A 14,962-nucleotide genomic window follows, 5' to 3' on the forward strand; every position below is an offset into this window, starting at 1 on the left:
TCGGAGGAGAAACGTAAATTGAATAAGTCGATATGTGGCGCTTAAGACCGGTAAGCCGGTGTTACTGACCTTTATTTTGAAATACTTCCGCTAACTACGTCATGCCGTGTTGAAAAAAAAAATACAGTCTTTACCCATTATTAGCCTTACTTTTATAGTCATAGCTAATCAGCTGTGATAATGAATAACACCGTTGTATTTAAAAACGTTATTATGCATACTTTTAAATAATAATACAATAAAATAAAAATTGTAATAATTTATCTGTTGCAAGTTTTTTTTGTCGTCGACATTTATATTAGAGAATCTGGACAAAATATAAATATGCATAAATAATACAAACCAGTGAAACAGCTGTGCAAAAGAGACAACGTGCAGTTGGACAGCAGGACTTCTGGATTAACACCTATAAACTGTGACTGGCTGTATTTATTTTAATTCTGCATATCGATCATTGTGCACAGGAAAGTTCTGTATTATTAATAATATTATTGTGATGATGATCAAACAAGTGATCAATGAGTACATTTACATCGATAAAGCAGAATCATTGTATTTTTCCTCCAATTTGAGGATTGAAACAGCAACGAAGCGAATAACGAGTCAGCTTCAATACTTAAAAATATCTAAATCTATATTGTTTGTATTTAAGCATTTCTTTACACATTGACTGCAGATGATGAATCTACAGTTTCACGAGCGTGTATTAATACATTAGTTCACAAAATAAACTCACGAGCTGCATCTACACATCTTTATGACGTACATTTAATTTAACTAAATAAACGTTATTTACTTACTTAGTTACTAACTTTTACTTATAAAGTTCAGTCAAACCCTGCTGCACTTTGCTTGTATTAGAATAAAGATTAAAGCTTTTACCTGAGAAACTGTGAGTGTCGTCCACATACTGAAAGCAACACGTTAAAAAAATTAAAAAAAACTCGGCTACTCCCTCAGTTTCCCGCGAGTTTTGGTTTCCGGTGGATCTCATTGGCCGAGAGGCGGGGCGGGGCGGGCCGCGGCGGGAGATCTAAAACGTTTTGGCGGCATGAAGTTTATATCAGGTATTCCCACAGTCCATATACAGTTTATAATCTGTCATTTTAACGGAATTGAAGACATTTAAAAAAGTAACAGAGATTTCAGTGCAAACAATTTAAAACGGAAACTATAAATACTATTTTTTTTAATAAAAAATAAACAAATAAAAGTTCATAAATAAAAACCTATAATGTTAGACTTTAATTCTCTTCCTGTTTTTTTGGTAGTGACATTTACAATTAATTTAAATGTGATAATTAAGTACATTTAGGCTACAGAGTACTGTACTTAAGTAACATTTCAAGGAACTTGTACTTTTTATTTGAAGCGAATAGTGCTTTTACTAAACAGATTTTAAATTAAAAGATATGACCTCATGAATATAAAATACAACAGCTAAGATTGAACCAGCAATTACTAACAAAGTATGTCACGCAGTAGTATTACACAGTCACAAGCTCACCATGTGTGTACTTAATCCTAAATCTTATAAACGAATTGTGAAACTTACATTCATCACTGAACTGTGGCTGTGGAAAAGGCCTAAAAAGACCGCGGGGATAATTAATCAGAGGAAGTGATCAAATGTTTAAACATCTTAATGTTCATATTTGCATTTTGAGACTGAGTTCAAAATTGTTTCAGGCCGTCACACAAAAACAGTCAATTCTTAACACAATACTTATGTTAGCGCAACAAAAGTTATATTTATTAGCATTATATTCCAACAAGTTAGAGGTACACAAGTCTAGTAAAATATAAAGAGTAGAATTTCTTATATTGCCACTTTGACTCAAAGTAAAAATACTAAAATATTACTAGGAGGAAGAGACAACAACACACATCCAGTACCCTTTTTCCCCATATTTATTTGAAATTATTCCAAATGATGAAAACATGGTTGATTAACATGAAATGACCACATGATTCTGCTCTGAGTGGACAAAGTGAGAACAGGAGTGAGCAAACATCCGGGACAGGAAGCGTTTCAATCCTCCACCACCCGCATCACAACACCGACTAAAGGATTTATTGTTTTTAATAGAAACGGCATCCCCAAAAATGTTGGCTCGTTGGTTAAAAACCTCACATCCACTCAGCTCGTTGGCCAAAAACAAGCATGCAGAGTCCATCAGACCGTTATAATCATTTCTCTTTTCTATATTACAAGCTTTTTACAACATAAAAAATAGATCAATAACTATGATTACCATATTTCTTAATGTAAATATACAATATTTATTGCATTTTTTTCTCTCTTTCTCTCTCCAATAAACATGTTTCTTATTTACCTTGTCGTCATCATCTTTTACCCCCCAGAAAAGAAAAAGAAAGAAGCACTGGTACCGATGAGTGACAACAGATTAGTGTAAGGCAAAGACCAGCAGGGGGCGCCGCGTCACTGAGCGTTCGTTCATCTTAAAGAGTGAATAGATGCAGTTAGTGTTTTTAAAAGTCAAGCTTGGAGAAAAGTAAAGAAGCTCCATCTGCTCAAACTGTTCTGTGGCACTTAAGTGTTCCTTTTTTTTTTCATGGTTATTTTTTTTATGTTTTATTTTGGTTAGCTGCTAACAACTACAATCGGTACAAACCGCTTCCTGCATAGCAACTCAAACGCATCTGGCCGTATAAGACCTTCTATCAAAAATAGGAAATAAAAAGTTAGAACAGAGTTTAGCTTCTAGATCGACTTCCCCCCCGGACAGGAAGTTGATCAATGATCCCTCATGAACACCTTCGACAACTCTGCGCTGCAGCTTTAAGAACATAATCATGCAGTCTTGGTCCAGTGAACAAATAATTTAGTGTTGGCCCTCCGCTGCGTGTTTGGAGAAAGACGCTGAATATGTGAGCCACAGTTTGTCAAACACACATCGGAGAAAACGTGAAGGACGAAGCCTCGTAGTGTTTTTGTGTTTGTTGTGTGCATAAATGAGTCATGCACAGCGTCTCGGGGAAGCAAGTTGAGCTTCCGTGCAACATCGCCTGAAAAAAATGGAAATACAAACATCGCCCACCGAATGAAAAGGAAAGTTAGGGGGCACAAAAAAAAGAAGAAGAAACCAAACGGGGAAGAATCCCCTCTCCAAACCTTTCAGAGAATTTTAAAACTATTTCTGTGTATCGTAAAAGTCGCGTTATAAGCCGCTACTGCCTTTCGGTGGGTGTACCCGCTAGCTCCTCTCTGTAGCCAGCTAGCTGGCTGCTAATTCTCCGACAGCTGGCCGCTAGCTCCTCGCTGAAGGCAGCTAACTGGCCGCTAGTTTTCCGCCGGCTGGCCGCTAGTTCTCCGACAGCAGGCACAGGTAGGCGGGTCGTCGTCTGAGGGCAGTAGCAGCAGCGGCGAGCTAGTAGCAGCAGCGGCGAGCTAGCAGCAGCAGCGGCGAGTTAGTAGCAGCAGCGGCGAGCTAGCAGCAGCGCTAGCTGGCTACAGTGGAGGAGACCCAGCGACGGTAGGAGCGACTTGTAACCCGACTTTGACGCTACCTAAAATATGTAGGGAAGCTTCCTGTGCAGTTCACGTGACTCCACCCAGTTTTGGCACACCGACACACACGCACACCGACACGCACGCACACACACACACACAGAGTCGATCCCTCCTCTGGCACTCCTGGAATGGCTATGACAAAATATAACCCCTCTAAAAAACTAAACACAATCATTACTCTCCGCCCCCACACGCATGGCACCGTCAGTTCGGCTGCAAGTCAACAGCTGAAAACATGAATTCCAAAAATAGAATAAAAATTAATGCCGACACCAAAACAATAAAACGAAAGGTTATTCAGAAAGTCTCCGTTATGAATCACGACCACGGATCAAACAGAAGAAGATGGAATGCAGAGTTTTGGAGTTCGGTCCTGATATGTTCGTCCTCGACGTCGAGTCAGCGGAGACGCCGGATTCTGACCCGCGAGTCTTTTCTTTCCTCCGTTCTCTTGTGCAAAGACAGGAAGTGGCCGGCGAGTCGTGTCAAACCTGCTGAGGCGTCGCGGTGTTGACGTTGTGCTTCCAGCTGGTGGTTTTTAGTGTTAGTGTGTGTGTGTGTGTGCGTGATTAGAGTGTGTCTTAGAGGTCCATTCACCTTCCCACAGGCGGCGCCGGAGGAGCTCCTCTCATCATGGCTAAAGGAGGAAGAGGGAGAGAGAGAGAGAGAGGGAGAGAGAGAGAAAGAGAGAGAGAGAGAGTAAGAGAGAGAGAGAGTGAGAGAGAGAGAGAGAGAGAGAGAGAGAGAGAGGGACGAAGAGAGAGAGAGAGAGAGAGAGAGACGAAGAGAGAGAGAGAGAGAGAGAGAGAGAGAGAGAGGTGGGAGGGACAGATAGAGAGAGAGAGGAGAGTGAGAGAGGAAGTAAGAGAAGGAGAGAGATAAGAGTGAGGGAGAGAGAGAAGAAAGAGTGAGAGAGAAGGGGAGAGAGACAGATACAGAGAGAGGTCACTAGAGGTCATCTCTCTCTTCATAAACGCTCTGGTGTGTAAATCATTAACGGATCAACATAAGTTATAAATTGAGACACAGATTGTGTATAAAATATAAAACATGAATCATTCACTACATTTAAAAAAAGGTCATATTTTGTCTGTTCCTCCTGACACTTCAAGTCATGTGTTCATCACTTCACGCCTCGTCGTTTGTTTTTACTGGTCAAATAAACCAGAAACTAGTCCGACGGCAGCGCCCAGCACGCAGCGCCCAGCACGCAGCGCCCAGCACGCAGCGCCCAGCACCTAGAAGAACACGCAAGCGGCCGGGACAGTGTATTGAAGAGTTTAAATGTGTGTACTCTGTACTGTGTGTACTCTGTACTGTGTGTACTGTGTGTACTGTGTGTACTGTGTGTACTGTGTGTACTGTGTGTACTCTGTACTGTGTGTACTTGTACCCTTGCTGGTCTTGCTGGGGTAGACTTTGCTGAAATGCCGATACTCCTCTGGAGGTGGAAGGTCCTCAACGGGGTGGAAGTTAAACTTGGATTCAAAATCATCTGGAGGAGGAAAACAGATTCAAGATGTTTATCATGCGAAGCATCAAAACAGATTTACTTTATAATATTCTGCATGAAAGACTTTACAAAACGACACAAAGTCAAACTCTCAAACTGACTTTAGTGTCTGCAGTTTATCGTCTGAGAACATTTTGTTTCTTCTACGACTCCAAACTCCACAACGATTACTAAATAATCTAAGAGGAAGAGAAGAACGAGAGGAAGAGAAGAGCGAGAGGAAGAGAAGAGCGAGAGGAAGAGAAGAGCGAGAGGAAGAGATGAAAAAGAGAAAGATTAAAGAATAAGAAAGAGAGGAAGAGAAGAAAGAGAGGAAAAGATGAAAGAGAAGGAGAGGGAGAGAAGAACGAGAGGAAGAGATGAGAGAGAAGAAGAGAAGAGCGACAGGATGAGAAGAAAGAGATGAAGAGAGAAAAAAGAGAAAGAGATTAAAGACTAAGAAAGAGAGGAAGAGAAGAGAGGACGAGAAGAGCGAGAGGAAGAGATGAACGAGAGGAAGAGAAGAAAAAGATTAAAGAATAAGAAAGAGAGGAAGAGAAGAAAGAGAGGAAGAGATGAAAGAGAAGGAGAGGGAGAGAAGAAAGAGAGGAAGAGAAGAAAGACGAAAGAGAGGAAGAGAAGGAGGAGAGGAAGAGAAGAAAGAGGGGAAGAGAAGAAAGAGGGGAAGAGAAGAAAGAGGGGAAGAGAGGAAGGAAGAGCTGAAACCAGCTCAGCAAGAGAACAGCGGCTGCCTTTAGAAAGAAGCGTTCCTTCGTTCCTTCGTTCCTTCAGCGGCTTCAGTGCGATGAAAACGTTCTACAGAAAGTCTGCATTCACAACTGAAGGTAAATTAAAGGTGGCAAGGTGCATTATGGGAGACGTAGTATCTGGTGTTTCTCAGTAGTGGACGGAAAGAAAACACGCCGCCATTCTTAAGCCGTCACCCGGAAGTGCGTTGTGTCTCTTTTCACATTCATTTGTCCACGGAGGCAAACGCACAAACACCTGAGCGGCCGGTGGAGCGCGGCGGCTCACCTGTGATGGACTTGGAGGAGGAAGAGGAGGAGGAGGAGTGGCCGTTCCGGATGGGCGGGGGCGGCGGAGGGGGTCCGGCCGGGGTTCGGGAGGAAGAGGACGAGGAGGAGGAGACGGAGGAGGAAGAGGAAGGGGGAAGGTGCGGCTTGGGCGCCCGGCTGTGAACCTCTGAGGCCACGGAGCTGTGGACGCGGTACGGAGGAGGAGGGGGCGGGGCATCACGGGCGCCGTTACGAGATCCAGAGGGAGGAACCTGTGGAGCTGTGAGGACACACACACACACACACAGAGAGAGAGACACACACACATACAGAGAGAGAGAGACACACACACATACAGAGAGAGAGAGACACACACACGATGTGACTATTAATTAAAATTCATAAAGGACTTCCTCCACTGAATTAGTCTGAATTGTTTTCACACACACACACACACACACACACACACACACACACACACACACACACACACACACACACACACACTAATGTGAATCAGCTCCTCTGCACAGCTCACGTCAGAATAATTTTAAAAACACGGCACAACGAGGAAACGAGACAGCAACTTAAGACGAAGAAAAAAAAAGAAAGGAGGAGGTGAAAGTGAAGAGGAAGGCTGAGACGTTGCACACGGCTGCAGGAATGCAGAGGAACCAGGAGACCAATCACAACACGGGAACTGCAGAACAAGAACAAGAACCTTCCTGTTGGTGATCACGCACAATTCTGATTATTTATTTATTTATTTATATATCGAACGCCTCTGAGATGACGAGTCAGAACTCGCTTTGACTTTCAGGTCCTGAAGGAACATTCCTCTCCACTCATATCCTCAGCGTGTTGATACTAAAGTTATGTCCATCACATCATTGTGTGTGTGTGTGTGTGTGTGTGTGTGTGTGTGTGTGTGTGTGTGTGTACCTGTTCTGCGTCCAGGTGGCTCTCTGGCGGGCGGTGGCGGCCTGCCGGCCTCCCTCACCGAGGATGGAGACGGTGATGGAGGAGGTGGAGGAGCGAGGCTGCGTCCTCCTCCTCCTCCTCCGCCGCCCCCTGGTGTGTGCTTTTTGTGTAGCGAGTTGTGCCTCTGCGGCAGCTCCGGAGCGCCGCCCCCGTCCACGTGGGACGGCCCGTTGGAGACGCCGCCCGTCGAGTGCGGCCTGTACGGCGGCGGCGGCGGGGGAGGAGCCGCGGAGCCGCCCGTCGGCGGTCTGCTGGAAGACGGAGGAGGCTTGGCGTTGCCGGGAGGGGTGTGGCCTCTGCCGGGCGTCGGTGGGAGGGGCTTCTCTCGGCTGTAGGAGGAGGACGAGGAGGAAGGCGGAGTGTGGACCTTCTGGTTGGGAGTAGGCGGAGCGTTGCTGCGGCCGCCTCTGTTGAAGGGCGGAGGAGGCGGCGGGGCCGAGGTGCTGTGCTTCATGCCGCCGCCGCCGCCTGTGGAGGAGCCGCCGCCGCCGTTGTTGTTGTTGTTGTGGGCGGGGCGAGAGATGTCGGGCAGCGAGGGCCGGTGGGAGCGCTGGTGCTCCGGGGGAGACGGCTTGTTGGCCGACGAGGGAGACGAGGAGCGACCCGCCGGGGGACGAGGGGCCGCCGCCCGAGAGCCTGGAGGACGCAGGGCCGAGCGGCCCACCGAGCCACCGACTGATCCATCTGAGAGGAGGAGGGGGGGAGAAAAAGAAAAGTGGGAGGAGAGTGCGAGACAGAGAGAAAGAGAGGTAGGAGGAGGGTGGGAGAGAAAGAGGGAGAGAGAGAGGTGGAAGGAGAGAAAGACAGAAAGAGGGAGGTGGGAGGAGAGAGAGAGAGAGGTGGGAGGAGAGAGAGAGAGAGGTGGGAGGAGAGAGAGGAGAGAGAGAAAGAGCGAAGAGAGGTGGAGAGAGAGAGAAAGCGAGATGTGGGAGGAGAGAGAGAGAGAGAAAGAGAGATGTGGGAGAGAGAGAGAGAGAGAAGTAGGTGGAGAAAGAGGTGAGAGAGAGAGAAAGAGAGGTGGGAGGAGAGAGAGAGAAAGAGCGAAGAGAGGTGGAGAGAGAGAGAGAGAAAGCGAGATGTGGGAGAGAGAGAGAAGTAGGTGGAGAAAGAGGTGAGAGGGAGAGAGAGAGAGAGAGAGGTCGTGTTTATTTCGTCACAGTAGAAGAAGAAACAGGATGAAATGTCAACGCAAGCTCATTTCATTTATTTTCTGGCCGACCTCCATTAACTCATCACTAACTCATCACTAACTCATCACTAACTCATCACTAAACGGGGTGATCGTCCCTCTCCCTCCAGATGCCAGGAGGTCGGACGCTCTCGTCTAACATCTTTAAAAGCTCTAAAATAAGAAAGTTCATTCATAATTTACAGCCTTTTCGCTCCTTCGGCTCCGGCAGAGAAGCGGAGGAAAGAAAGAAGGAAAAGGTCCATCAAGCTGGAAATAACCGGATCTGCTCGATTCTGGCTCGTGAATTTCTTCGCGTTGGTGGTTCTTTAATGCGTCGCCGTCAACATCCTCCGTCACGTCTTAACATCTCGTGTTCTCGACATCGTTTGTGTGGAAGCTTCCAGAAAGCTGAATGAACTAAACTGAATATCAACGACGTGAGGACGGCGTAGATCGTAGCTTTGACTCCTCTCTGGTTCACTCCTTCACACGGAGGACGTGCAGAACATCACAAACTCGTCGCCAAACACTTTGAAAATATTAACAATCAGATCATCAAAAAAAATAAAGCAAAGAATGTTTGTTTTTTTTACCTGCAACTGAGCGTAATTTTGGCACACCTCCTTGGAAAAGGCCTCCCATTCCCATTGGCCCTCCGCCTCCAAAACCTCCACCACCTCCACTGCTACCACCTCCACCACCTCCACTGCTACCACCTCCACCTCCTTCTGTTGAGAAAAGGAAGAGGCGTGTCAACATGAAATGAAAGCAGAACAAGAAACGCGTTTTAATATTGAAATATTAAGAGATTTGGAAGTTATGTGTATTGACGTACCAGGCCACGCCCCTAAGAGGTTAATTGGTTCATATCTTCTCAACGCAATGAGGTATCAACACGGTTGTAAAGTATCGTTTGATCACATCGAACCAATAATGATCCACAGAAAGTTTCGTGAGAATCGGACTCAGCGTTTGGGAAGAGATGGAAATCAAGTGTTTTTTTTTTACTAAATTCAAAATGGCGGAAAATCTAAGTAGGCGGAGCTTGAGGGTCCTCCAAAGGGGGGCGCTATCGAGCTAATTCTTTCCGACTTTAATTTCCAACGAGGCTGCAGAATAACTTTGCATATTTACATTATTTATTATTTATAGCCGTCTTACTATTTGAATATAATATAAAAACTGTTTGACAATATCACTTAAAATCAAGGTCAAATAAACGGAATGAACCTCGGTCTTATCAGCAGATTGTTGGCTTTTTCCAATTTGTTGGTGAAGACCATGAAGCGTGGCAGAAAGCTCCGTACAGAAGCCGGCTGGTCGACCTCGAGGTGCGTTTTCACGGTAAAGAACAACCTTTAAAACTAAATGTGTAGAACGCCACCGACGCGTCTGAAGTCACATTCCTCTGAGCGCAGATTGTAAACACGAGCATCACTGTCACACACCAGTGTGTGTGTGTGCGCGCGCATGTTTGTGTGTTAAACTCACTCTCTATGATGGGACTGCTCCGGTCGTTGACCACGCCAACCTTCTTCAGCTTGGCGCCCTTGCAGATGTCCGACAGCAGCGCTCCTCTGCCTTTAGCCTCGGACGAGCCCAGTTTGGGAGGAGTGGTGTTCGCCTGCAGACGGAGGTTCAACAAGTCAGCGTCCGCGCCTCCAGTTCCCGAATTTCCATAACTTTTAACCAAATGTTCATGAGCAAACATTGTGTGAAATGTGTGTGTAAACAGTAAAAAGTGATAAAATGTAGTATTTAAACTAACAATGAGGATTCAAAGCATACAGTAAACCTTAAATGACTCAAATGAATGAGAGACAATAGTTTGATTAAAAGAATAAACATTTATATAGATGCCTGTATGTATGCTGCTGATATGTTGAGCCTCTTTCTTTTAAAAGCAGATTCATTATTTCAAACTAAATGAACACATGAATATAACTCATTTACACAACTTTTACTACACTTTGTTTTTCAAGGATTTTCGCTGCGTTTGATTATTTAATTATTATTATTTTTTTTTAAAAGACGACTTGCAAGTAAAAGGACGTGTCATTTTTAGCACACAAACAAGATGGCTGCCTCGGTGTGTCGGTGCTCATTGTTTTGTGTTGTTTTTGTTGTCTTAAACTGTGTTGTTTTCTGCTGTGACTCGTGAACCTTCAGGGGGGGAAACTCCAGCGACTGACTTCCAACATCCCCGTTAACTTCAGTGGAATTACTCGATGCACTCGCCACGTTCCCAACACACTTACATCGCTCCTTAAAGTACCGTTAGCCTGTGCACTTTATTTACATTTTCATATTCTCGTGTAAATTTAAACCCCGCTCCCATTTCTTGCAAATTCCTCGCGTGTGGAAACACGCGTGGCAATAAATGGTTCCCGATTCGGCTCCACAATAATCTGAGGTAGAATCTGCGGCTGCTTGACGAGGGCGAGTTCAGTCACTGACCTGACTGAAGGTGGGGGGAGGCGGGGGTCCCGGGGGAGGGGGAGGAGGAGGGGGAGGAGCGGGCATCCTGTCCCGCCGCTGCTGGCGCCGCTCTGCGTCGGGTGGGTGAGGACCGGCGGCGTCACCGGCTCAGCTGGGACGACGCGCACGGACTCCTGCGAAACAACACACAAACGTTTATTTACTTGTTTTAAAATTGGTTAAAGCTTTAAAAAAAAAAAAAACACGCTCGGATCCCGTAAAGCAGCAATACTCAACCTTTATTCAGCGGTGCGTTTAAGGTCCCACTGACAAGTGCAAAGCATTTTTAGCAGCTCATTTTGTAAGCATGTAATCCACAGCGCTGTGCCATCAGTGTCTGATTTAATATAGAATATGTACACTTTATGAACTCAAGACTTGTTTCTTATTGAATGATTATTAAATAACTATTCTAAATGATTTTTTATGGATGCTTATTTTAAATATATTCATAAAAGCATCTTGCGTACCTCCATTTGAGAACCAACTGCCGTGAATTAAAAATCAAGTTTCAAGATGTTTTTACTGTCCTGTGCAGATAACAGACCGTTACTCTATACAATGAAAAGTCTCCTCCTGACACACAATTACAATAAACTTAAGGTGAAAAATATAAAAGATATAACAGTATTGCACAGAAATATGATAATAGTATTGCTCATTGTTTATTCATGAACTGCAGCTGCGCTCATTACGGTAAAAACATGAGTGCATTTACTTCGCTGTTAGCTCTTTAGCACAAGAAGGAAAACCCCTTTTCAAAATGATGTGTTCTTGCATGTTTGATGTCCTTTTAGGAGCATTTTAGTCCTTTGATCTGCAGAAGACACCGGCGAATAAACACGCCGATAAAACTTTGTACATGAAGAAAACATCTAACGAGTCGGCCTTCGTTGTATGAAACTGGAAACGCTGCTTTTTATCAGTGAACATTTGAAACTGATCCGCGTGGAGCGATGATCCAGAACAAACCACAAACAGAAACGTCATATTTACGTCACATTACGTCATCTCGTTGCATCTCTTCCATCTCTGTGAAGCAACTCAATGTATTTCATCACATTGGTGGATGGAAACACGCCTGAATTTGCTTTTTTTATACCGATAATCTTGGAGATTTGGTTAAAAATAAAATATCCGTGCAGAACAATAACCAACGCAAGCGACACGAGAGCAGGTCAAAGACGTGCGTACTTGAAGCTTTGCTGAAGTAAAGTTTAGCGTCGTCTCTTTTCACCAACAAAAAGCCTTTGAATTTAACCAGTGAAATGTTTTTTTGGGGGTTGTTTCTTCCCTTGAGGACATCTCGGTGTGTTGCCGTGAACGGCTTCATTATTGCCTCTGGTAACGAGGACGAAGTGGCCACAAGCCGCTGCTTTGTAAAAGGCCGAGAGTGAGAGTGCTTTATTGTGTAGCGCACGATATTAAAGTGCTTTCTGTGGCCAGAAACAAAAAAAATATGGAGTCCACGGCCTCCAGTCTGTGGCTGACGACCGAGGTCACTGGATCTCCCCAAACCAGTTAGCCGCTGTTGGCTCACGCAGGCGGCGCCGGCTCCTCACCCCACCCTCCAGGCTCCATTCCTCAGGCGTCCTGGTTGAGTGTTGGGGCAAGTTTCCATCGAAAAGAAACCAAAGGAATCTCACCGAGCAAGCTCGCCAGTCAGTCAGCGACAAGGTTTAGAAAGAAAGACGCACAGGCAGAAACTGAGGATGGGGGTCGCCTGTCCGCCACAGTGAGACGAGCTTCAAAACCAGGAAACAACCTCCATGAAAGCTGCTTTCTGTCTCCTGACCACCAGGGGGCGACTCCTCTGGTTGTATAGAAGTCTATGCCGCAGTCCACAAACCAATGGGTGACGTCACAAGCATTATTACGCCCGTTATTATTCCACTAATAATCACAATAAGTACACAATCACAATTAACACACGCCTGACACAAAGACGTCACTCTTTTTGAAGTCGAGGTACATGAACTTAAAACCAAGTTGACGGATGACATCACGCATTTGACTACTTTTGGGTCTTTCTGGCATTCATTCAGATATTGAATCACTGCGCTAAAGTAGAGCCGCAGCAATTAGTCGATTAACTGTTTAATCCATCAGCAGCAGACGTTTCATCAGAGACTATTTGATAATGAGGTGAAGTTAATGTAATTATTAAGTTAAAATACCCCCCAAAACTACTTCTTGTAGCTTTGGAAGTACAAAGGCTTTCTATGAATTGAAGAGAGTTAAATGTATAACTATAAGAACATGAGTTTGGACTCATTGAACATCTGATGGGAAGTTCCCACTACTTTCTTTCAGCTCAGATAGATAACTGTTGTGTAAAATAGTGAGTTGTTGCAGCCAAAATTACCGTCTTTATATGAAAATATCTTCACTCTGAAATACAGCTGGTGCCAAACCACAAAACGTTCCTCTTTCTGCCGACACGAGCATTTAGAAAAATACTGATTTAAGAAATCACTGAGACCTGAATAGAAGCTTTGGGTTTGTCTTCATGTAACTGTGAGCTTTGTGCACCAACGCCGTCGGCCCAACAGTCCCAAAAGATGCTCAGTTTAGAGTTTAGTATAAGAGAAAAGAAGAAAAAGAAATAACCATGGGAAGCTGAAACCAGTGAATCTGTTCTGCTTAAAAACAACTTTACCACACTTTTATTTCACTCAGAAACCTTGAGTTAGAGACTTTAAACAGATAAAATACAATTACAACGTTAGGCCTAGGATATAAATATAACTCATGTATGGAATTGCAGCAATCAATCTGCAACTTTTTCCTGACGAGGATGTGGTATCCGACACTAAGATGTACTACAATAGACTTCAAGTAAACTAAAAATGGTATTAAAGTATCGATACCAAAATGTAAGCATTGTTTTACTACAGGTATTTGGCACTACGTCAGTCTCTCATCACGATGTAAACACATTTTCAAAGGAAACGCATAAGATGGCGAAGAAAATAACCAAAACAACAATACAGAAGGGACCACATGGCACATAATGGATACTTTTAATGCTGAATAACTTTTAATATTGTAGTAATATAGGTCCCTGACCTTTGAACCTTTATAAATCAGACTGAGTCTTTCCACTAGAGATCAAAGCGGTGCAGTAAGTAGGTCAAGATGCCTGAAGTCCACCCAAACAGACATTTAATGGAGAGAAGTCGACATAAATCACCACTGCACAGGGAAACTAGAGGGTATGAGGAAGTTAAGATGCTTTTGTGGTCAAGGAAACACACTAAGCCAAAGCCCCTGGTGTGTGTGAGTGTGTTTTTTTAAGCTTGACAGCCAAAGTAAAGCTGCACCACAGCCCGTTGTTTGTTTGTGCTCATACACTTCCAGCGCAGCAGAAAAATAGTCCCTGTTGTTTGGCAGTGGAGCACCAATGTACTCATAGACATGTTAAGCTACAGCGTTAAATCATGAATGCAGTTCGACAAAAACAAAACATGCACGTTACCTTTAACAGAGGACTTTTTCTTGTTTTACTTATTAGGGAGTATGTTTCTCCCTGCTGTGTGATATAAGCGTCAGTACTTGTGCTTGAGTAAATTATCTGAGTAATTCTTTCCACCACCGATTAAAGCTCGAAACAAACAGGATTAAACTCAGGCCCGGACAGGTAGGTTAGCCGCACCCAGGTAAATGGAGAAACACACCTGTGCGCTAGCTTAAAAGTTAGCTTCAACAACCACCGAGAACGTACTCACCGCGGGACTCGAACACGTGGCCGGTTGGTGAGCTTGTCCCCCAAAACAACATGAATAGAAAGACGCCCCCCTCCTAAAAAAATATATGTAGAAATTAGGACGCTGGCAAAGTCCTGGTGACGTAAGTTAGCCGGCTAATGTTCGCTTCGGCTCGCGGCGGTTAGACGGCGCAGCTTCGCCGCAGTTCGCTTCACTTTCCGGCTGTCAGTCCGACTTCCGGTCGGCAAGTTCTTCTTCGAGGAGTTCACTGTTAAACGCGTCCAGGTAGATAAACGTTAACCGCACTCCTGAGCGGCTGCGAGCAGATCCATACTCGCTTGTTGACTGACACCGTCTTCTTCTTTTTTTTATCGGTCCCTTCCTTGGAAACCCGGAAACGGGCCGACCGATACAAAATGGAGGCGGATCTGCGCCGCGTTCACTGGCTGTGGTAAATCACAGCCACCGGACTCACAAGGTCGTAATAGAAGTCCGAAGACAGAACTGCAGTATTTGGAGTTGGTGTAACAAATAGTACACGTGGTAAAATAAGTATTTAGATATTGTAAAAGTACCTGCAAT

At 44.6% G+C, this 14,962-nt stretch overlaps 1 protein-coding gene across 1 annotated transcript; it reads right to left on the reverse strand.

The window, feature by feature from the left end:
- Nucleotides 1–1,893: 1,893 nt before the first annotated feature.
- On the reverse strand, nt 1,894–14,876 carry wipf2a (WAS/WASL interacting protein family, member 2a). The gene is made up of 8 exons (XM_068595729.1): nt 14,402–14,876; nt 10,653–10,807; nt 9,687–9,819; nt 8,789–8,923; nt 6,986–7,708; nt 6,063–6,323; nt 4,929–5,030; nt 1,894–4,172 (listed from the first exon to the last, which is right to left on the reverse strand). The coding sequence occupies exons 2-8, from the start codon at nt 10,716–10,718 to the stop codon at nt 4,129–4,131; spliced, it is 1,464 nt and encodes a 487-aa protein (XP_068451830.1). The 5' UTR covers nt 10,719–10,807; nt 14,402–14,876; the 3' UTR covers nt 1,894–4,128.
- Nucleotides 14,877–14,962: the final 86 nt, after the last annotated feature.

This window comes from Clinocottus analis, unplaced genomic scaffold, assembly GCF_023055335.1.
Source record: "Clinocottus analis isolate CAN_PGR_092001 unplaced genomic scaffold, fCliAna1.0.p SCAF_31, whole genome shotgun sequence".
Taxonomy (NCBI): domain Eukaryota; kingdom Metazoa; phylum Chordata; class Actinopteri; order Perciformes; family Cottidae; genus Clinocottus; species Clinocottus analis.